This window comes from Lemur catta, chromosome 3 (genome assembly GCF_020740605.2).
Source record: "Lemur catta isolate mLemCat1 chromosome 3, mLemCat1.pri, whole genome shotgun sequence".
In the NCBI taxonomy this organism is placed as follows: Eukaryota; Metazoa; Chordata; class Mammalia; order Primates; family Lemuridae; genus Lemur; species Lemur catta.
Genome location: NC_059130.1, coordinates 118,186,692 through 118,210,627, shown reverse-complemented (window position 1 = coordinate 118,210,627; position 23,936 = coordinate 118,186,692). Strand labels below are relative to the sequence as shown.

The following is a 23,936-nucleotide window of genomic DNA, read 5'->3' as shown; positions in this document are numbered from 1 at the left end:
ATTGCCTTGCCCATGTCAGAGTAAGATGGGAAGAATGTATAGTGAAATGAGACCATGAGCTTTTTGACCTCCAAAATTTAAAACCACTGTTTTATATGATCAGATTTCATTCATTAATTTGCCTGGATCTTAATATCACCCATATAATAGTAAATTGACCTTATGATCCTTCTAAACCTGCAGTTCCCAATCCCTGGTCCATGGCCTGTTAGGAAACGGGCTGTGCGTCACTGCCTGAGCTCTGCACCCACCCACCCTGACACCTCACCCCTCCAGTCCCCAGTCCGGGGAAAATTTGTCTTCCATGAAACCGGCCCCTGATGCCAAAAAGGTTGGAGGACCATTGTCCTAAACTATACTATTTTGACTCCTACAGTGTTTCTTATACATAACCTGTTACTCTGGAAGGTTAGACAAAGTTTGTGGTAGTCCTTCGAAAAGCTACAGCAAACAAGAGCTTACCTCAAAAGGGTTCTTGTTGGTGTTTCTGATGAGCACACGTCTATTTAAAAATATCTTCCAAAAGACTTTCTTGTCAGCGGTAAAACTGGTTTTTGTCCCCTTCAATTTTTTATTCCTAATACTGTTCTGAAACCCAGAAACATTGCCGTGACTTCTTAGTGTTTAAATAAATCTTATTTCTATAGCCAGCTATTGGAATTGAAAAGCAGAAACCAGTAATTCTTATCCCAAAAAGCTTGATATCTTAATTAGTGTAGCAGTTCTTCTCTCAGAAAAGTAAAACTGCTCATAGAGAATTGTCAGCTGAGTCTCAGTTGTTTTTTAGTAGCCTCCCAATTGTCGTCTCCATTTCCAAACCCTCTTCCTTAGCGTAGCGTACTGTGCTTGTCACAGATGAAATTCTCTTTTCTGTACTTCTCTCCTGTACCCTAGCCCAGCATGCTGTGCTAAAGAACTAGTCACTGTTCCCTAAGTGGGCCATGTATTCTCATGTCTTGGATTCTTTGCATATGCCGTTCCCTCTGCCTAGAATGTCATTCTATCCCTAATCCTGCTGGTAAACTCTACCCATTCTTCAAGACCCAGAAGAAAGGTCTCCACCTCTCTGAAGGTTTCCCTGACTTTGGTGCACATTCCCTTACATCTGCCAAAGCAGAATAAATCTCCCCTCTTCTTTGTTCCCATAAAATTTTATTTATATCTTTGTTTTAACATCTTCCACATTGTGATACAGTTTTGTGGCAGCAGTTGTTTTGTTCACATTAATCTTTCCTAATGGAGTGTGAAGTTCTCCAGGGCACAGACTTTCTCAGAATCTAGCATAGGACTAGCACCAGCATATAGTGAGGCACTCAATGAAAGCTTGTTTTGCTGAATTGAAATTATTTGGCTTAAATCGTCAATCTTTTCTATTTCTCTTCTTAATATGTTTGGGGGATTCTTTCTAGACCAGTATGTAAGTACCAAGGAATCGTGGATGGCAGATTACTGTAAAGACAACAAGGAAACAGATTCAACCCAATCAGAAGACTGGATGGGCTCTTCGGTGGATCCTCCATGTTTTGGACAAAGTAAGAATTCTCTCTGTGCATGTCTAACTAAATCAGTGTTGACCTACAGAGTAATGCTTCACTGAGAAATTCAGATAGAACCATCATTCTTCATGGAAAAACCTACAGGAAATTCTGATTATCTTCTATAGTTCTGTTTTAGTTTTTGCAAGAGACAGTTTTCTGGCATGAACTACTGAACTTTTAATGTGGGCTCTAATTCTGCCTTTGCGGGGGAGAAAGGATCTGCAACACTTAATTCCTAAATTCTGGTAATATTGCATATGACCTGGTGCACCTGACAATGCATCAGGATCAGCTGTTGGTTTGTGTTTTACTCAGCAAAACATTGGTTTTCCAATTGACTGGATTTTTTGACCAGATTTTTAAAAATATCTTTTTGGTCTTCTGGATCTAAAGACAGAGGGTTTGGATATATTCTTGAAAAGAGGGAGAGCAGGATCCCATGTGGAAAAAGATGTTAAAAGGGCACACTGTATTGTTCATAAAATATAAAAGGATTGAATGCCCAGCCTCTTGAAGAAAGAGGAGTCAGTTTGTTCTCTGTTGATGATGTTTTCTTTCTTTATTTCATGCCTCGCCGGCTTTGTTTTCCTCAGAGCTGGAGAGATCGTGATGGACAACTGCATGGTCTTAGTTGTTCCATAAGCCATTGTCATCCAAATTCAGCTCAGCCCCAACCCTTTCAGTGTGGTTTCTTTGGGGAGTCTTGGCCAGACTTCACATAGCTCATGAATGCTTAAATATTCCATCTGGTCTACAAACGTGTCATGGGAAGATGGGTTTTCTTAGCGTATGAAGTATTTGTACTGGTTCATCCCTCCTCAGGGTGTGTAAGTGGACTTTTGATCTGCCTTGCACTTCTAGAAGGAGAGACAAAACATGTCGGCTGTGCTCGCTCTCTGTGTTCCCGGGCTGTTGCTTCTGAGTCTCAAGGTCATTACTTAGGAGCCAGGGCTTTTCGGATATCAACAGCTTCAGTTCTGCCTCCTCTTCTAACCTCCCAATTTGTGTGTCAAGATAATGTAACATAGTTTACCCAGAAGACTCTAAATAACTTTTGTAATATTTAATATGTCTGAGAGAGAATGTTTCTGAAAACACTCAGACAGGGGCATCTTAAATCCAGAATCAGTGCAAACGCTAGGAAGGCCTCGTCTTCAGGATTCTGAAGAAGGATTTTCTTGCCGCCTTCCTTTCCCCCTACCTTCTTCCTTCCTCTCTCATTTTCTCTATGGTTAATATGCTGCCTCATTTATGTTAAATGCCAGTGCTACATTAAAGCTTGATTGTTTATTTACTTACATATTTTTATGATTACTCAGGCCTATAAAGGTATAATGTATCTTTTTAATCTGACGTAACTAAATATACCTAAATTTCCAAACCTGTTTTCTTATTGGAAGTTCCTGGGTGGTAGTATAGCACATTCCAGGATTGTATTCTTTTAGTAAGCCTACTAAAACGATCCCTGGACATTTGTTTTGAAGGTGAATAGTTTGCAACCTTGTTAACTGATCATGAACTTTCAGTTCTTAAGAATATTTAGTTATATTCCCCCAAAAGTTGTGCTTTTTATTCAGTCCAGTCTTAAATTGAACCCTTAGAATCACCCTTCAACATGAAGGGAAAGAAAATATTGGCCTCATTTTAACATAATTGTTGGCTTCGTTCAGTGAGGACTGAGATTCTACAGGTAAACGTGGATGGTGTGATACTTCATCGAATTTATTAATTTTATATTCTAAGGACATTTTATGGAAATATCTAATATAAATATTCTGAAAACTTCCATGTTTAATTAGAATTTAAACAGTACTATGAAAAAAACAGACAATACTATGAGATAACTCCTTAGTAGAGATTGTTTAAATTTGGAACATAGACTGACTCCTCCCCTGAATGTTCTAGACCCCAAGAGTAGCATTCTACTGCTCTATTTTCCAATTGGAATGGGGCACCCCCCCACTAAAATCTGTACTGATTGGTTTTTGTAACTTCTCTACACCATTTAAGAACATAACGTGCTTTAAAAATCCTAGGAAGGCTTGTCATAAGAGAATGTTCAATACATGTTCTTCCCCCAATTAAGAAAAAAAAACGGAGCAAACTACTTTGGCACATCCTGTACAATAAAAGCTAGCGTGAAAAAGTTGTGTTCACTTTGTCAAGTGCATTCTTAGCTCTTAGTAATCACAGAAAGCAATGACCCTGTAATTGCATGAAGCTTGCGATTTTTGTAATGTTCTCTATTTGTGCTTATTGTTTGGAGGTGAGTCGTCTTATTCACTGTTTTTATTCTTACCCTCTAACTTTGTCTCTCCTGTCTACCAGGCCTCCCCCTTGTCTACCTTAGAACTAGGAGTACAGCCAGTCTGACTAACCTAGAGCACCAGATCTATGCTAGAGGTACAGTATAGCCAAGCGAGGGCTTGCTTTATTATACTGTTTTAAGAACTGCCTTGTACGTCAATTTTTTGTGAATGGGAGCTGAATGGAGGTATATCCATTTGTGAGTACTTTGCTTTAGTAACCGAAAAGCACATTTCCAACTAATGAACAGAATAACACTTTATATCAGAAGTAAGGGATGTGTTGATTCTTATATTATCTCTCTTCCATCTCCTTTAACCTTTGGTGGAAGTGGGATAAACTCCACAGTGTATGATACAGAAATATCCACTGTCAGTTAGAGGTCATTTCTCACGTTGAAAAGCAAGTAGTTGGAAGAACCCCATGCCTGCAGTGCTGCAGGTCTTTATTTACAGAATACTCAGTGAACACTTATTCTCATTGGAATGCAAAGGGCTCTATGGAATAGGAGCTAAAATAATCAGGATTAGAGCTAAGAAAAAAATTTCCCAGTAAATAATTGCTTAGACACAAACCTTAATTTCTTTAGATGTGAATTTATGTGCTTAGGTGATGGAACTGAAAGTATTCTTTATTTCTATTTCTGACCTTTTAAAGTTCCTTGAGAATTTGACTGGCAAGTGAATGTGGTAGAAAACCCCATAAACACTGGGGAATTGGAATCCCAAGGTGTTCATTTCTTCCTTTGTTTTAAGGAGTGTGATTTAATCCGAACAATTTATGTTTGGACATAATGGGTCATGATATTTTTTATGAAAAAAGCCATTTGAGCTTCTTCTACCAAGAGTATAGAAGAGGGATATACATGGGGGCATTGCTATGGTACTTTTTCTAGAAGGTTTTACCAGGATGGATGTTTGAGGGAGGGCTCACCAAGAAAGCCCATGGCTGAATCTTCATTTATTCATGGATTTATACTTCAGAGCTTTTCTGTGTGTTATTTAATCTTTCAGGCTAAGTCAGGCATTATTCAGATTTAGCTGATGAGGACAGTGAGGCTCAGAGAAACTGTGTAATTTGCCTTCATTCACTTGACTAGCTAGTAGCAGACCTGGGACTTTAATCTATTTCTTATGGTTTACAACCCCGGTCCTTTCTGATGGACTGAGCTGCTTATATAGCATGAAAATGTACACTGTTTATAATGGGAAAATTACTCTGTGAAACAAGTCCAAAGGAGTAGAAATTTCCTTAGCTGGAGCTGTTTGAAGCTGAACTTGGACGTGAGGGAGCTTTAGCTTCTCTCAGCCCGTGAAGAAATTGGGTTTGGTCACTGGGGGCAGATTTCCTGAGGCCATCAGGGAATAATGTTCTCTTTGATGGACTTGGGAATTTTTTTCCTCTGGTACTCTGCCAAAAGCAAGTATACAGCTTATTTGGACCCCAGTGCAGGAGATGTCAGATTTGTTGCCTGATGTCGGGTTTGGATTTGTGTGCACTCCTTGTATTTTTATCCTCGGAGAAGTGGTTTACTGAAGTCTGTGCTGTTATGTCTAATCAGCACAAGAAGCCTGGGGGCCTAAGCAGTGTGCCTGCCCATGCTGTTTAATTCCAAAGCCGTATACTTGTGAATATCTTTGTATGGATCTGCAGTACTTTATTCTGTATTACAAAGTGATCAAAGCCATCTGCCACCTGTTCTTTTTAAATCTAATTTGCAAATGGAAACTTACAGTCTGGCTCACAGTGGGATATGAAAGCACATCTGGCTTCTTTTTCTCCTGGGTCCTTTATCTACTGTAATAAAAGCAGCTCTCTCATTGCACTCATGGAGAGGGAGGTGCCTTTCAAAGTGCCACAGTAAATACCGTTTACCCTGCAGACAGCTCTTAAATTTTTTACTCCCCCTCTGCTCTTGTCAGCAGCCTTACAGCTACTCCTTAATTTTCTACTTGATGAGCACTATTTTTTTTTTTAAAGCAAACCTTGAGAACTAAGTGAGGCCATTGGGGTGAGAAATGGGCATATTCCTCGTAGGTGGAGATTATCTTTAGAAGTATTTAGGGTGTTTCTAAGTGACTGACCACAAAATTGTGGGAACACACCGGAGATGACTCATGTAGTTAGCAGATAGAATATTCTATCTTAAACTCCCCTGAGCCATTTTCATTATCAAAATAGAACTTGCCTTGACCTGAAATTGCTTGTTTCGCAGTATTTATAGTACTAACTTCTGAAAAATAAAAGAACAAGAGGAAAAAAAGAATGATTGCTTTTTAAAATGCAGTGATAATTACTGACTGTTATGATACAGCCCCATGCCTTATTTGGGAGTTCATAGAAGGCAGGGCATGCTGCAGTTTGCCTTCTCAATTTTGTTGGCAGAAAACATGTGGTCCTGTAGGATGGATTCAGTTTTGCTAGAGTGCTCTCCATAGTCAGCATTTGCAGTCCCCTCCAGATACTGTTTTCTCCACAGCTGCAGACCATTTGGGTCGTAGTCTTTCTCAGACTGCCTTCTGCTTTAAAGCTGGACACATAATAAGATTGGGCCACACCCTTTTTTGTTGGTAGTGCATGTATGTTGTGAGCATGTTGGCCAGGAGGCTTCCCTGTACTGGATTGCTGCTGCCTTTGTGGTTCCTGCTGCCGCCTCCCTCTTTGTGTGTGTGGCCAGTGGAGGAGACATGGGCCTTTGGTCGGAGGAGCTGCTGCCCCTCCTCTCAGCACTCTCTGTCCCATGCCTAAGGACAGAGCACAGACAGTGGTGCCTGCAGAGGGATCTATCTCCCACAGCAGCCTGGGCACCGGAAAGCCTTCTTTGGATTTCTTACTGTGTTTGTAGTCAGATCGCCTCACTCTAGAATTTGGTTACTTAGTTTCGTGTTGATAACCGTTTCTTTCCAGTTTTCCTGGTTAGAAGCTCTTTCATACAGTGAGTTATAGCTCCTTTTGTAGCCTGCATAGTACCCACCCTTACAACAGGTGGTGGTATCTGTGTTAATAAGTGAGCTAGAAAAAGCTTTGGGATAGTATACTTCTGATTTTCCAGGGAGGAAAAAACCAACTCTTAGTATAAGAGAATAGAAAAGAATGTTTTTATTTTGTTATAATATGCATGATATGACTGAAGGTTAACTTTTATGTAATGGGAGGCTTCATTATATAAAGCCTTCATTAAAGGCTTATTTTTTTATAAAGACTTTTTGGACAAAGTTTAAATAAGTACAGGTAATATATCTTGGTACAATTTGGATTATCTACTTAGAATTTATTTCTTGGGAGTAATGGAGGTCCATTTTTATTTCTTTCTTGATTCTGGCTAAGTGAGGTCCTGATGCCTTCTTCTGAGTGATAAGCCCCGTAGGAGCTGTGGGAGAATTGGGGGCTAGGAGCAGTCAGAGGGGAGACCACATCATCCCACAGCAGCCAGTGAATACCTGGAGCTTTGTTTGTCCTGTTGACAAACCTGATAGTAGTTCTTTCTCTCTTGCCTCTACCTTCAGCCCCTTTGCCAAGAAACAGCTTTGAGCACTGTCTCCGGGTATGGGGAGGGTCTCTACCATGCAGATAGAAGCATTTGCTAATAGTCTTCTTCTGTTTGTCATAGCAGAGGTGAAAACCCCCAAGCGCCGACAGCCATTTGTCCCTTTTGCTCTGAGGAATCACACAGGGTGCACTTTGTGGTTTGCCACTCTGACCACCACGCCCACCAGGTAAGGAGCACTCAGTTTGCTACCCTGAGTCACCTCTGCTACCAAAGCCTCCTTGTACCAGGCCAGGAGAGCAAAGTGGGCCCCTTCTTGAGGTTCTTGGGATTATATTTGAATCAATAACTTGCTATCTTGCTGAGTTTATGATGAAGATTCTGATTCTATGCAGAATCTGTAAACAGAGAAGTAGTTCCTGAGTCTGAAATAATCAAATTATGATCTTGATCTTGGTAAACAACAATCAAGGATATGAGTAGGAAGTGTGAAAAAAAAGTCATTCCATGTTTTCTCTTTAGTCTCCATCTCTCTTTCCCCTTTTAGAGAAGCTGTATATGGTTATTAAACTAAACGTTTTACATTTTTCTTCCAAGAGTGCTTTGAAAACATCCTCCTCCACCCCTAAAGAATTATCATCCGTACCTAAAACACACTTCAACCCAGATGGAATTGGGTGGAGTTTGGAGAGCAAATGAGAATTTACCTAAGCCAAGTGAGAACCTTTTCTAACAACTTTCTGCCTATTTAGATCTTGGCTCAAGGCTCCAATACATGGTGATCTTCCCAGCTTACATAATGAAGTACATGAAATGAGTAACAGAGAATCAATTGATTTGAAAATAAACATTTCTCCTGCCTCCACTAAGTATGGCAGTGCTCTAGAAAAGAAGTTTTCTGTTTATTTTAACAGTTTAGGTCTATTAAATTCTATCTAGTCACCTACATGCTACTTTAAAAGTCATGCCTTAGATTACATGTACAAGATTCTACTGCTGGGGGGAAGTGACTATATAATGATAGCTTTTACTTATTTCTGAAATTTCAAATAAATTTGTTAGTGAGCATGAAGATGACTGTAGTTACTGACCTTCTAGTTCATCCTTTGGAGCCCAGTTATGCACCTTATTGCTGGGAGTCAAGATCCAGGAGGGTTTCTGCTGCTTGGCCCAGAGCTCTTGTGAGAGGGAGCTGAGGAGAATGAGGGGCAAGCTAGTATCCTCTGATTTGGTTCCAGGGCTGCACTGTCTCACAGTGGGAGTCCAGGGGTAGTTCCGGAAGGGAATGGCACATTTCTTGATGATGCGCACAATGTGAGCGAATGGCGAGAAGTCCTCACGGGCGAGGAGATTCCCTTTGAATTTGAAGCAAGAGGAAAGTTAAGACACAGGTAAAGTATGGCTTATTCTTTTCCTTAAAAAGTGGATATTGATGATTGTAGTGTTTTGCCTTTTCATTTTCTTTATTGATCATTTTAATATTTTACTTTTAAAAGATATTTTGAAAATCAGTGTTTCCTTATATAATACAAAGTGTAGGCAGTTTTGTTATCTTAGAAATACATGTCTTCCGTTAATCATCCATTTGTTTGACATGTGAGGTGATAACCTGTGTGTTTCACATAATTTGGTCGAAGCACAGACAGAGCATAACACTCAGGTTTATTGTATCTTGACCTGGTTTTCATGATGCAGCACTGCCGTGGTATTCTTTTCTCAAAGCATGTTGATTTCAACTTTAAGGTGAATATGTGCCACATAGCTCATTCATTCATTTGTTCATTCATTCATTTTTACATAGCCCAAGTCATAGAAGCCTATCACATAGCACTTTTAGCAAGTGGATAGTTTCAGGAAGGAGAGCCAATAGTGATAAGATAGAAATTCTAAGAATAAGAGTAACTCATCAAGGGAGACCGCTAGCTGATGCATTCCTAAAGTACCCAACCAAAAGACTGGAATAAATGTGAACAAAGGTTGTATCTAGTTACTGAGAGATCATAAAGTATCTAATAAAGTGTTATATTATTTACAAACATTTTTAAACGGAAGGGCTGTCCAGTAGATATCAATAGGTTAAGACTTAGTCTTTGAATTGGTTGAGATGTAGTATTTGAGCCTCATATTTGTTTTCGAACTGACCTGAAGCGGAAGAGATTGGTGTCCGCTTTCTGTAGTCCTGTGCTCTTCATGGTGCTCTGAGTCTTTGTGTGCAAACCCCCTCCCGAGGCGAGTCCTTCTTCCTCTTGCATAGCTTTGTACCCACACACATTATTCCCAGGAGACAAGAGTTCTGAATGTGTGGGTTTCCAGGGGTCTTAGAAGAAAAAAATTAAAAAAAAAAAAAAAATCACCATGCTGGGCACATGTATCTGGAAGCTATTTTATAGTTTCCAGGGATGAGTGGTGAGCAGTCTCCTGTTCCTCCACATAATTCTTGGAGAAGCTAACTATAGAACTGTTGGCAGTATTTCTTAATAAGCATAGCCTCTGTTGTATCAGAAAGGGTTTGACCTCTTTGTCATTTCTGTTTTTGTTTCTGTGTTTCGTAACCCATTTCAAGTCCCACTATTCTGCTTGAATTCATCAAAATAATGCTTTTTCTGGCTTCCCCCCCTTTGGCACTTTGTACCCCACTCTGTGCCTCCCTCCTCCCTTCCTGTCAGCCTCAAATCCAGTTCTCCATTTCACTTCTGGCTTGAATTAGGCAAAATCTAAAATAGAATTCAATGTGCAATTTCCTCCTGTTCCTCCTGTTCTGCCCACTGCCTTCTGCTCCAATTTCAACCGAGCACTTCAGCCCTGAAACTCCAAGGGCTCTGTCTCGCGTACCCTGTCTGTAGTTATGTAGGGTTAAAGCAAACAACTGAATGTGGTTCTGAGAGCAGTAGGATATTCAACAAAGGAATCAAGAAGAAGAAATTTTTAATGCAAGAATATGGTTATTGGGTTAAATGGCTAGTACATTTTTACCACCCCATTGACGTCATTGTTTTCTAAAGGTTGGGGTGGGGTTGGTGGGGGAAAGACCTGGGCTCATGTACAGGATTTGCCTGGTTTGTACAATCCAGGATAAATGCCACTCTTGCTCAAGTTTTATAGATTTTGCAATTTGTGTCGTAAGTGTAAAACTCAGTTAAACTGTGCTCTTGATTTCCCTTGTATTAGGTAATCCCCAAAAGATTTAGCCAACTGGGTTTTTACATCATTATGTAGTAAATCAGATTTGAGTCTTTGCTTCTACTTTTCTTCCCTTCTTGAGATTGTGCTTAATATCTTTTTCTGTCTTCTACCTGACAGACACACCCATGACCTCCGGATTCATCAGCTGCAAGTGAGAGTAAATGGCTGGGAACAAGTGAGCCCAGTGTCTGTGGACAAAGTTGGGACCTTTTTTCGATATGCAGCACCAGATAAAAATTCATCTTCCTCTACGGTGTGTGGCTGTAGAACGGGTGTTTCATGGTGGAGTTGTGCCAGGGCCACACCCCCATAACTCCAGTCAGTCAGATGGTTAAGCCTGTGATAGTCTTGCTCTAGTGTAGTTTTCTTACTCTTTATTTGCCCTGATTCTAAGAAGAAGACTTAAGGTCGTATTGGGTCTGTTATAGGCGTTGGTAATCAACATGTGGATAAGCCAGGCAACGATTAATGTCAGTAGAAAAACAAGATGTAAAATTGGCAGTAACGTGTTACCTCACCTGTGCTGATGCTTTTCATGCTTGGCTGGCCTGACTGGCAGTTTACTAGTTTGCCAAACATGAGTCTTGGTTTTATTTCACATGTTGTTATGCTTTCTTTATGTACCGTTTTTTTTACATTTCTTATAATGCTGCTCCTTGATCCTTTTTGCTCTGTCTCCAAATCCTTCTCTGTGGCTCAAAGAAATGTCTACTGTTGTTTCTTTTCTGATCACACATGTGCACATGCTCTCTTGCCCTAATTTTACACCATCCTGTCATCCTCGGGGTTGGAGGATCTGCCCAGGGAATGACACAGGTCGTAGGCCTGGCTCATGTGCGGGTGGAGGCTGGCCTCCTGGCCGATGCAGCTGTCGTGACGCTCTGGCCCACACTGGTTCATACCTCACAGGATAACTGCTCTCACTTTTGCGTAGCTGGTGGTGAGGTGGAAAGTACAAATTTGCAGAGAAATATTGCAGCTTTCCTCATGCTTGCTTGCTTCATGAAAAATATTCTTGGAGAGCACTGTTCCACAAGTGTTTGTTTTCACTGTTCTCTGGTGCCCCATGTTTCTTAGGGAGAAAAAAAACAAAAAACTTATTTTTCTTTGAAGATTACTTCTTTGCCTAAGTTCATGTCTGATAATGAAAGGACTAAATTTGCCCATAGATACCTTTGTATGGTATTGAAGTGTTCTGAATGGAGAAATTTGGTATACATTGAATGGTTGTAAAATAAATATGTTTTCCCCATATCTTTAAAGAAAAGATGTTTTGTCTTCATAGTAGACCATACTTTATCTGAAAGTATTTGAAACACCACCCTTTCAAGCAGATTATATTGTTATTGAATGTAATGGTGCCTATTATCTTAGGTCTGTGCTGACTCTCTGACTTTTGGAATCTTTCTTAGATTGGCAGCCCAAGCAGCAGGACAAATATTATCCATCCCCAGGTTTACGTGAGTATGATTTTCCTGTTGCCATTGTGTTTACTGAGTATATGCACTGTGCCTGAACCATACCTAGATGTGTATTTCTTGATGGCCAGGGGACTCAGTGACATATATGTGATTGGAATTTATCTCTGTCCTTTTATTTTATTTTATTTATTTATTTTTTTGAGACAGAGTCTCACTCTGTTGCCTGGGTTAGAGTGCCGTGGCGTCAGCCTAGCTCACAGCAACCTCAAACTCCTGGGCTCAAGCGATCCTCCTGCCTCAGCCTCCCAAGTAGCTGGGACTACAGGCATGTGCCACCATGCCCGGCTAATTTTTTCTATATATTTTTAGTTGTCCAGTTAATTTATTTCTATTTTTTAGTAGAAACGGGGTCTCGCTCTTGCCCAGGTTGGTCTTGAACTCCGGATCTCTAATGATCCTCCCATCTCGGCCTCCCAGAGTGCTAGGATTACAGGCGTGAGCCATCGCACCCGGCCTCTCTGCCCTTTTATATTAATGATTACCTTCCTTTTCAAAAAACTTGTAATAAAATGTTTTCACCTAAGTTGCTGTGTGAGACTGAGTAGTACAGGGCAGAAGAAAAGGCAAATGTTTTGGTTCAAGCTGTGTTTTTCTTTCTAAGTTAAAATAGAAATTAACCCTGGTATGGCCATATGTATTTCATAGGTTTGGGTCTAAACATCATGAAAGTAAGCAAGAAGGAAAAATAGTAAAATTCTTTTTTCCTTTTTGACTTTTGAAACACCATTACAAGATGACATTAAAAAACTTTTCAGGCTTTTGCTTATAATGCCTTCTCCCCGAGGATCTTAAGTTTTAAAATATAAAATTTCAGGTAGATCTGGAGGCAGCGATATCAAAATTTTAAACAATTGATATGGGCTTTGAATATTGGGCCTTGCAGGGGCTGGGTCAGTGGAAGCTTGAGCTTTGGTGATGATTTATGCCCAGAATTGTGTCCTTCTAAAAACACTGTAGAAAATTATAGTTTGCCTTTCCGTTTAGACTTCCTGGAAGTCTTGGTTCAAAACATGGAGCTCTTCAGTTTATTGTTTATTAGGTTGATTTTCATATACTGTTTGTCTTAATAAAAAAGTTGGCAAAATGAAAAGCTTGAATGTGATGCCATTTGTTTCTCCAGTAAAAAAACATTGTTAATATGTTCTGGACACTCACTCTAAGAGTAATACTTTCAGAAACTTTCTCTTTGGTATACCTAAAGTGGGATTTTGTGCTTTTAAGAAAATTTCCTGTCACGTGGTATTAGCATAAAATGTCTGTTGAATGTATGAATGAACATATGGAAAAATAACATAATGGCTGTAACCCAAAACCAGAAATAAATAATTTCTCTCAGTTATGTTGAGTTTCTGAAACTTGGTGTCCTGTTTATAAAAGAGTGAAATTTGAACAGAACCTAGAGGGTTTTTTGAAGAACGAAAAATTTGTTTCTGAAATTCTTTGAAATACAAATGTTGGCTTTTCTATAGGCATGCCAATGAATAGTATATGGGCCTAAATAGTAAATTTTATGACATTTAGAAAAAAACCTTATTATTTATTCCTGAGAAAGGCACACTGATACAGACCTTCCTTATACACTGTCTGGATTTTATAAAGATGAGTCTTAATCTTAGAAGGCTTTCTTCTGTTATTCTGTGTATTTTTGGGTAGTACCCAACCCATTGTTAGTGTTCAAGGAATGCTTTCTCAATTTAATATTAATCTGAGAGGAAAATAACATAGAAGGGAAATCATTTAATGTTTTGCAAAGTCCTGCCTCATTGTTTCTAATTTTAGTCGCTTGGATGATCTTTATTTTATTCCTCTCCAGTAGAATTGAAAACAAGTCTTCTTCACAGTTTCCATATAAGGGCTGACATGTGGGAACCCAGGGGAGTATGAATGAAGGATAATTTCCAGCGGATTGTTTCTTACCACATTGCAGGAAGTTTAGAAAATTGGATAGGTTATTACCACAGTCTTAGGTGAACATTCTTTATATTGTGTCTAGAGGCTTAGGACTGATTTTTCCTTGTGACACTCTGTGTGATATCACATATGACTAGATAATCTATTTTTGTTGAAATTTTTTAGAATTAGCTGTTTTTAATAATATTTATTTATAGGATATTCATTCCTTTTAAAGCAGAATGGTTTTAGGGTCTAATGACTGATTTCACGGAAGAGTTATAGCAATAAGATGTTTTTGATTTAGACATTCTGGTTGATATTGTTGTATCCTGTGTGTTTTTTCAGAAGCACACTATTTTATTTCTATTTCTCTTTCACAGTTCTCTTCACTCCCACCTGTCCGGGTGGTCTTTGCGGTGACTATGGAAGGCAGTGCTCGGAAAGTAATCACTGTCCGATCAGCCCTCATTGTGAGGAACAGACTTGAGACACCAATGGAACTAAGACTGGACAGCCCATCAGCTCCAGACAGTATGTTTTGGTTGTCTAGAATGTAGTAAAACTTGATAAATATTTGTTGACTGTTGTCAGCTCTCTGTTTCCCTAGTAGTATCTTCTCCAGCAGTCAGTGTACACTGTTCTTCCTTTTGTCCTGAGATAGTCAATCTTTGGTGTGTAGGACCATTGCCTTAAAGTGCTGACATTTATTTCTATGGCAGAACCAGTGGTGCTTCCTGCTGTCATGCCAGGGGATTCGTTTGCTGTGCCTTTACACCTCACTTCTTGGCGGCTACAGGCCCGGCCTAAAGGGTTGGGTGTATTTTTCTGTAAGGCTCCTATTCATTGGACCAATGTAGTGAAGACTACAGAGGTTAGTAGCAGCAAACGAGAGTGCCACTCTATGGACACAGAAAAAAGCCGATTCTTCAGGTATGTAGTATTGCTACAATGGCATGTCACTTTTGCTTTTTTTTTTCTTTTTCTTCTTTTCAGGGTGCTGTGACTCTATTACCATTCTTTCTCTAAGGACCCTTAGTGATTTACTTGTGCTTATTAAAAACCCTACAATTCTTGGCCAGGTGCAATGGCTCATGCCTGTAATCCCAGCACTCTGGGAGGCTGAGGCGGGAGGATTGCATGAGGTCAGGAGTTTGAGACCTGTCTGAGTAAGAGCAAGACCTGGTCTCTACTCTTACTAAAATAGAAAAAATTAGCCAGGCATGGTGGCCTGCGTCTGTAGTCCCAGCTACTCAGGAGGCTGAGGCAAGAGGATTGCTTGAGCCCAGGAGTTTGAGGTAACAGTGAGCTATGATGATACCACTGCACTCCAGCTGGGGTGACAAAGTGAGACTCTGTCTAAAAAATAAAACAAAACAAAACCCTACAACTCTTATTCCTGAAGTTCTTTAGTTAGAGTTCATGAGAACTCAAGACTTAACCCTTGGTGGGAGCCAGGGGGGCTTGTTTATCATTTAATATTTGTGGGAGAAATAACTGACAAACACACTACTCACATGTACAAGATGAGATACTTGTGTGTGTACGTCAGCATAAAGTGAGGACATACAGGGAGGGGAAGAAAAAAAAACCCCCAAAAATAACCAGTTCCCATTCCTAAATTGGGAAGTAAAATTCTGGGGTTGGAAGTTTTTTGAGTGAGATTTTAGAAGGTTCATGTGCCTAATGCTGACTTTCTTGAGGACTTTGACAAAATTGCCTAAGCGGTTAAACTCCTATTTTCCCCTTCTGAAGAATATAAGGAATATGTTACTAGATTCCATGCTGGAAAAAATACTGTTATTAGTTTGCTGTTATTAGACCCTAATAAACCTAGACTTTAAACTTGGGTAGAGACTATTAGCTTTAGTTTCCTTTATAGTTAAGACAGGGATTCATTTAGTTTAAACTTAGGGAAGAGATACAAGAATAGTGTAAAGAATTCCAGTATACCCTTTACTCAGTTTTGCCAGTGGTTAACAGATTGGAGGGAGAAATAGATAAATTGCCATAGCTGGTGATTTTAACACTTCCCTTCAGTAATTTATAGAAAAAAAATCAATAAAGATGAAAAAGATTTGAACAATGCTATCAGTCAGCTTGTTCCAGTTGACACTTATAGAACGCTTTACCCAACAACTCCAGATTATACATTCTTTTCAAGTATGTGTAGAACATTCATCAAGAGAGACCATCTGTTGGATCATAAAACAAAGATTAATAAATATTAAAGAATTGAAATGGTACAGAATATATTTCCTGATCACAATAGAACTAAACTAAAAATAATAATAAGATGCCTAATAAATCCCCAAATATTTAGAAATTAAACAATATATTTCTAAGTAACCCATGGGTCAAAGAAGAAATCGCAAAGGAAATTAGAAAATATTTTGAATTGAACAATAATAAAAAGCAGACATGTTAAAATATGGGGGATATAGCAAAAGCAGTTCTTAGGGGAGAAATTATAGTTTTTAATCCTCATATTAGAAAATGAGGAAGATATAAAATCACTGATTTAATATTCTACCTTAAGCTTAAAAAAGAAGAGTGAATTAAACACAAAGAAATAGAAAAAGGAGACAATAAAAATAAGGGTGGAAATCAGTGAATTAGAAACAAATAGAAAATCAGCAATGTCAAAACTGGCTTATTAAAAAGATTCATAAATTTGATAAACCTCTAACAAGACTGATCAAGGAGAAAAGAGGGAAAATACAAATTACCAACATGAGGAATGAAAAAAGGAGACATTATTACAGATCCTACAGACATTAAAAGGATGAAAAGGAGATAACAATTTTATGCCAATCAATTCCACACTTCAGTGACACTTTTCTTGAAAAAGACAAATTATGAAAAAGATAAAAAGAAGAAACAGAAAATCTAATATCTGTCAAAGAAGTTTAATTTATAGAAAAGCCTTCCCACAAAGAACACTCTAGGCCCTTATGACTTTACTAGTGAATTTTACCAGACATTTAAGGAAGAAATAATACCAGTTCTCTGCACAATATCTGTATCAATACCATAAAAGAAAAAAAAGCTATGAACCAGTGTCCCCCATGAAGACATGCAGATATCCAGTAAATGGGTTTATCTCAGAAATTTAAGATTAGCTTAACGTTTGAAAATAAGCAAATGTAATTCACCATATTAAGAGGCTGAAAGAGAAAATACATCAGATAATCTTGGCCAATGCAAAAAAATATTAATAGCATTTGCTAGAATTAAACATCCATTCACGATAATGCTCAGTGTCTTAGCTCAGGCTGCTGTGTAACAAAATACCATAGACTGAGTGGCTTAAGCAATAGACATTTATTTCTTATAGTTCTGGAGGCTGGGAAGTCCATGATTAAGGTGCCTGCTGATTCAGCTTCTGGCCAGGTTGTTCTTCTTGATGACTTGCAGATGGCTTCCTTCTCATTGTGTCCTCACATGGCACAGAGAGAGTGGCAGCAAGCTCTGGTCTCTCTTCCTTTTCTTATAAGTACCTTAATCCCATTATGGGGGCCCCACCCTCATCACTTCATCTAAATATAATTACCTCCAAAAGGTCCCACCTCCAAATTCGATTACACTGGGGGTTAAGGCTTCAATATAGGAATTTTGGGGTGACACATTCAGTCCATAACACTCAACAAAGTAGGGATAGAAGGCGACTTTTAAAATCCGCTAAAGGGCGTGTATGATAAACCTACAGCTAACATCATACTTGATGGTGAAACATTAAACTCTTTTCCCTTTGCACTTGGGAACCAGGCACTGTACTTAACATGGCAGTAGTAGTCCTAGCCATTGCAATAAGGCTGAATAAATAATAAATAAGATGTCAAAAAAGAATAAAGATCTCAAAAGATATAAACCTGTTGTTGTTTGCAAATGACACAATTAGGTATGTAGAAAAGGCATGGAATATGTAAGAAAATTGCTAGACCTAATTTGTCAGGATTTCAGGATTCAAGATCAACCTGTAAAAATCAGTTGTATTCTTATGCTCTAGCCATGAACAATGGGAAAATGTGATTTAAAAAAACACCATTCATAATAGCATCAAAAACATTAAATACCCAGGAACCAATCTGAGGACTGATGTATGAGTCTTCTACCCTAGAAAGTTTCTGTAAAACCTTGCTGAGAGAAATTATAGAAAATCTAAATAAGTAGAAAGATATACCAAGTTCATGGGTTGGAAAACTTGGTATTTTTAGGATTCCCATTCTTAATAAATTGATCTGAAGATATAATACAATCCTTACCAAAATCCCATTGGGATGCTTTGAAGAAATAGACAAGCCATTATAAATTTACATGGCACTGCAAGGGATCTAGCATATTCAGTGTCATCTTTAAAAAGAAGAACAGGCTGGGCATGATGGCTCACACCTGTAACCCAGCACTTTGGAAGGCTAAGGTGTGAGAATTGCTTAAGCTCAGGAGTTCAAGACCAGCCTGGGCAACATAGCAATACTCCGTCTCTTAAGAAAAGAAAACAAAAGAAAACAAAAGGTAAAGAAGAACAAAGCTAGAGGACTTATAAAACCTGTTTTCAAGACTCACTGTATAGTCACAGTTATTGAGACAGTATGTAAATGGCATAAAGATAGAAGATAGATCAGTGTGACAAAAAGGGAATCTAGAAATGGACCCGTGCATATATGGAGACTTGATTATCAGTCAAGGAGCCAAGTCAATCTAAATGAGGGAAAGGAAAGTCTGAAACAAATATTGCTGAAACAAGTGGATATCCTTATGAAAATGTGATCTTCAACCCCTATCTCACTTCATATGCAAAACTTAATCTGAGATGGATCATGGACCTAAATGTAAAACTCAGAATCATAAAGTTTCTAGAAACCATAGAAAAATATCTTCATGACTTTGGAGTAGACAATGATTTCCTACACAACAAGCACTAACCACTAAAGAAAAACTTGAGAAATTGAACTTTGTTAAAATTTTTGGTTCATCAGTAGACAACAGTAAGAAAAGGAAGAGACAAACCACAGAATTAGAAAAATATATACGTCTGACAAAGGAATTTTATATAGAATATGTGAAGAACTTCCTACAAATCTACAGTAAAAAGATAAACAACCTAATAAAAATAGGCAAAAAACTTGAACTGACAGTTTACGGAAGAGAATATACAAATGGCCAAGAGATGCTTAGCATCATTAATCATTAGGGAAATGCAGATCTGAACCACAGTGAAGAATATTTTGCTTTCACTAGAATGGCTAAAACAAGAAGGACTGACCACACCAAAAGTTGACAAAGATGTGGAGCAATTGGCACTCTCATAAATAGCTAGTGGGAGTGTCAAATGGCACAACCACTTTGGAGAAATTTGTGGCAGTTTTTTATAAAAATTAAGGACCCAACAAGTCTACTCCTAGGTATTTACCTAGGAGTAATAAAGACATATGGCCACAAAAATATTTGTAGAAGAATGTTCATTTAGTCCTAAACTGAAAGCAACCCGATTGGCTCTCAACAGGATAATGAATAAATAAAAAATGATTCATTCATACCATGGTGTACTACCAGGCAATGGTAAAAATCAGATATGATGTATACAACAACATGGCTGAATCTTGCTGAGAATCCATGTTGAGGACAAAAGGCCAGGCACAAAGAGTACTATATACTGCATGATTTCATTTCTGTGCAGTTCAAGAACAGATACAACTAATCCATAGTGATAAATGTTAGAAAGTGGTTACATTAACGATGGAAGAGAGTATCAGTGGAAAAGGGACATGAGGGAACTTTCTGGGGTGAGAGAAATACTCTATAATTTGTTTCAGGTGGTGGTTATAGAAGTGTATATAATTATCAAAATTCACCAAACTGAATATTTAAAATCTATACATTTCATTATGTATTATGCCTCCAAATGTATTTGGATTGAAAATTGCAAATATCTTACTGACTTATCAAATCATTTTAATGTTACTCTTTCTCATACTCAGCTAAGGAGAAAAAAAAATTCTTCATTCAGGCTGATGGTTTTCACACCGTTTTGTCTTCATAGGTTTTGTGTGGCTATAAAGAAAGAGAATTACCCAGATTACATGCCCTCAAACATATTTTCTGACAGTGCAAAACAGATTTTCAGACAGCCTGGGCATACTATATATCTTCTGCCAACTGTGGTAATCTGCAACTTGCTACCCTGTGAACTTGAATTTTATGTTAAAGGAATGCCAATTAATGGGACACTGAAACCTGGGAAGGAGGCAGCTCTCCATACAGCTGATACATCCCAGAACATTGAACTAGGTAAGGATGTGGTCAAATAATCATTTGTTGTAATCCTATGAAAATACCAATGAGTATTTTGTGATTATTTCATAAATATCTTGGAGAAATTGTGGTATGTATATCTCAATAAGCCAGCTGTCTTAGTCCAGTTTGCATTGTTAAAAAAGAATACCTGAGGCTGGGTAATTTATAAAGAAAAGAGCTTTCTTTGGCTCATGGTTCTGTAGGCTGTATAAGAAGCATGGTGTCAGCATCTATTTCTGATGAAGGCCTCAGGAAGCTTCCACTTATGGTGGAAGGTAAAGGGGAACTGGCATGTCACATGTCACATGGTGAGAGGGGGAGTGAGATGGGGAGAAGTATGAAGGAGGTACCAGACTCTCTCGCCTTTTTTTTTTTTTTTTTAAGAGATGGGGTCTTACTCCGTCACCCAGGTTGGAGTGCCATGGTGGGATCATAGCTCATTACAGCCTTCAACTCCTGAGCTCAAGTAATTCTCCTACCTCAGCCTCCTGAGTAGCTGGGATTACAGACATGTGCCACCATGCTTGGCTAATTTATTTTTTCATTTTTTAAGAGACAGGGTCTTGCTATGTTGCCCAGACTGGTCTTGCATTCCTGGCCTCAAGTGATCCTCCTGCTTCAGCCTCCTGAGTAGCTGGGATTACAGGCATGAGCCACCATAGCCAGCAGGCTCTTCTAAGTAATCAGTTCTCGTGAGAAGTAATGGAGTGAGAACTCACTCATTACCTGGAGGACAGCACCAAGCCATTCATGAGGGATCTGGCCCCACGACCCAAATACCTCCCATCAGGCCACATCTCCAACATTGGGGATCAGTCGCAACATGAGATTTGGAGAGAGCTATATCACCAGCTTAAAGGAATTATACAGTTTAAAAAGAAACAAACAAACAAATAAACCAAAAAAAACCCTGTAGCTAGTCGTGGTGGCATCCACCTGTAGTCCCAGCTACTCAGGAGACTGAGGTGGGAGGATAGCTTGAGCCCAGAAGTTTGAGGCTATAGTGTGCTATGATAGCACCTGTGAATTGCCACTGTACTCCAGCCTGGGAAACATAGCGAAACCACATCTCTTGAAAAAAAAAAAACTTACAGAAAATGATCAAAAGAAAAAAACTGAAAAGCCAGAATATTTATAGAGGAGGCACTCAATGGAAACTTTTTTCTTACATTGCTCACTTGATATATGTATCATTTTTAGACTATACTTTTTCCTAGCTGTAAAATGAACAAAATCATATGTCTCTTCTTCTCTTTTCCGGGAAGGGATAAACATTTGCTAAGCATACACTGTACTCCAGGCACAAGCCAGACTTTTTCACACAGGTGATCTCATGTAATCCCTGTGGCAATAGTTATTTGCCCCACTGTACTGATGAAGAAATGGAAGTTTGGAATGTTTAACGCATCAGTAATTTTCAGTTTTAAGGATGATTGAAGTCAAAGTAGAGAGTCATCATCATATTTGCAGCCCTTAAAGAGCAAGGGTGATTATAGGTGACGATACTGTATGGTATGTTTCAAAATAGCTAGAAGAGAGGATTTTCAGTGTTCTCAAAGAAACGATGAATGTTTGAGATTAGGGAAATGCTAAACACCCTGATTTGGTCATTACACAATGTATATATGTATTGAAACATCTCACTGTACCCCATCAACACATACAATTACTATGTGTCAATTAAAAAAATTTTTAAGTTTAAAAAAAAGCAAAGAAGTACTCCTGGAGTTTAAGAAGAAAGTATGTTTCTTTAAAACTGCCATAGACATGTTAAAGTAATAATAACTTAGATATTTATCTTTTTACAGTTATGTAATTGCTTTCCCTGTATCATCTCATTTGATCTTTACAACAGTGCTTGGTTCAGGCTGAGACAGGTGGTGTCCCCCTTTATAGGCGAGGAACCTGAAACTCACTGAACTTGAGCAATGTGTCCCACAGTGACAAGATTACATTTCAGTGATCATATAACCCTTGAGCTTAATTTAGAAAAGAAAAATAGTGCAATTCTATTCATTCTAAAGAAAGTAGGTCTTTAATGTTTGTTAGTTTTTATGATAGTTTTTTAATGTACTTTTTAAAGTATTTGTTGAGCCCCCGTACAAAACAGAAACGCCTGTCCCCTCCTGCCCCCTGCCATCATAGGATATATCATGAGCTCCTAATGATCGTAACTGCTACTGATAGCTTTTTGGTATTCAGATCCTTCTACTTGTACAATTTAGACTCCCTAATGTGACTTCCAGGCCTTCTGGTTTTCTTATATTTATTCTCACCCCAGCTAGAGGACAATGGCCAATCTAATGAGATAGTTACCAGTGAGATATTTAATTATTGCGTTTTCTAAAAGGAATCCACTTTAGTTTTCTGTGGGCTGTTTTAACAAACTAAAGTGAGAACCTAGAAAGTTAATAATTTTATCTTCTTTAGGGGTATCATTGGAGAATTTTCCCATCTGTAAAGAATTGCTCATTCCACCTGGAACCCAAAACTATATGGTGAGAATGCGACTCTATGACATCAACCGGCGGCAGCTAAACCTCACCATCCGGATTGTGTGCCGAGCGGAAGGATCCTTAAAGATCTTCATTTCTGCTCCATATTGGCTGATTAACAAAACAGGTATGTACAGAGGCTGCTCCAGTAAGCCTTTGGCGTTAGTCATGGGAATTCAGATTTATTTGCTCAGCTCACTAAATGGAGCCAATGCAAATAGATTACTTCAGCAGTTTAAGCTGCTGAAACCTTCCTGCTTCCATAATAAGTGCTTAATCCTGGTCAAAACTGTCCTTTTATTCAACGAACTGAGCCCACTAAATACACTCAATTTTCACTATTTTCACCCTTGATGATTTTTTTTTATTGACCATTTGCATCTCTCTTTGGTAGACTGGGTGGGATTGATATAAACCTCTCCCCTCCTTTCTCAAGGGTTACCGCTGATCTTCAGACAGGACAATGCAAAGACAGATGCTGCAGGCCAGTTTGAGGAACACGAGCTGGCCCGGAGCCTGAGCCCTCTCTTATTCTGCTATGCTGACAAAGAGCAGCCCAACCTGTGAGTACAGTTATTTATGGGAAGGGGAAATAAGCTCCTAGGGAAGGGAAGAAATTAGCAAAGGCTATAATATATCCATGTAAGTAGAAATATACCATAGATAACAATTCTGACTTGGCAGGGGAATAGAACCATGACCTAATGGGATTTTTGGGGATCTAATTTCTGTGTTATTCGATACTGAAAATAAACCATTTGGTTGGTTTATAATGAAAGCTAGTTTTATTTTACATGTATTGAAGTAGTTCTCTTACTCATAACTCTGCCAGCGAAGAGAAACCTATGTGTTCCCTTCTTTTCTCTGCAGTTTCTCTTCCCCTATAAGCTTTTAGCACAGGCAGAGGAGCTGGCATCAGAGTAGACATAGACTGACCCTTTGGTAAAACCTTCAGCCGTGTTAAGCCAATCCAGGATTTGTGTAAGGTTTTAAAATTCATCCCTTTTACCCTTGAAATAAAATGTACCATTTTAAAAACTCAAACCACTCATTGCATGTTTAAAAGCCGTGAAAAGCAGCAATTGTGAGGATGAGATGACATGTCCTTTTAATGTATGGTAGGAGCATTAATTCTTTTTATTCTTGGTTTTGATGTTCTGCTTTTTATAGGAGTCTTCTCATTCAGAGCCCTAATCCAGAGATGAAGGGGTGTATTTGATAGTACTAAAATACCATGCCCTGTTATCTATAGGAATAA

The 23,936-nt window shown here is 38.7% G+C and overlaps 1 protein-coding gene and 1 long non-coding RNA gene across 9 annotated transcripts in view; one reads left to right on the top strand and one right to left on the bottom strand.

Moving 5' to 3' along the window:
* The window catches only part of LOC123634458, a 40,387-nt gene extending 30,204 nt beyond the window's left edge, over nucleotides 1-10,183 (bottom strand). For 2 of the 3 annotated variants that reach the window (XR_006733921.1, XR_006733922.1), the window contains exons 1-2: nucleotides 9,475-9,819; nucleotides 8,424-8,687 (exon numbers count right to left, since the gene is read on the bottom strand). This is a non-coding gene — a long non-coding RNA (uncharacterized LOC123634458). Of the gene's footprint in view, nucleotides 1-8,423; nucleotides 8,688-9,474; nucleotides 9,820-10,164 lie in introns of those variants that run through there. The other variant, XR_006733923.1, reaches the window with a different exon arrangement.
* Nucleotides 1-23,936, top strand: part of VPS13D (vacuolar protein sorting 13 homolog D) — a 248,099-nt gene that overhangs the window by 87,182 nt on the left and 136,981 nt on the right. For 4 of the 6 annotated variants that reach the window (XR_006733919.1, XM_045546090.1, XM_045546093.1 and 1 more), the window contains exons 39-49: nucleotides 1,410-1,532; nucleotides 3,867-3,941; nucleotides 7,459-7,561; nucleotides 8,571-8,723; nucleotides 10,633-10,768; nucleotides 11,928-11,975; nucleotides 14,270-14,420; nucleotides 14,609-14,819; nucleotides 19,930-20,177; nucleotides 22,614-22,805; nucleotides 23,115-23,241. Coding sequence is in view for 5 of the 6 variants with exons in the window: in XM_045546090.1 (XP_045402046.1) it covers nucleotides 1,410-1,532; nucleotides 3,867-3,941; nucleotides 7,459-7,561; nucleotides 8,571-8,723; nucleotides 10,633-10,768; nucleotides 11,928-11,975; nucleotides 14,270-14,420; nucleotides 14,609-14,819; nucleotides 19,930-20,177; nucleotides 22,614-22,805; nucleotides 23,115-23,241 (1,567 nt within the window). In the remaining variant the exon portion in view is untranslated. Of the gene's footprint in view, nucleotides 1-1,409; nucleotides 1,533-3,866; nucleotides 3,942-7,455; nucleotides 7,562-8,570; nucleotides 8,724-10,632; nucleotides 10,769-11,927; nucleotides 11,976-14,269; nucleotides 14,421-14,608; nucleotides 14,820-19,929; nucleotides 20,178-22,613; nucleotides 22,806-23,114; nucleotides 23,242-23,936 lie in introns of all 6 variants that reach the window. The other 2 variants (XM_045546092.1, XM_045546091.1) reach the window with 2 other exon arrangements.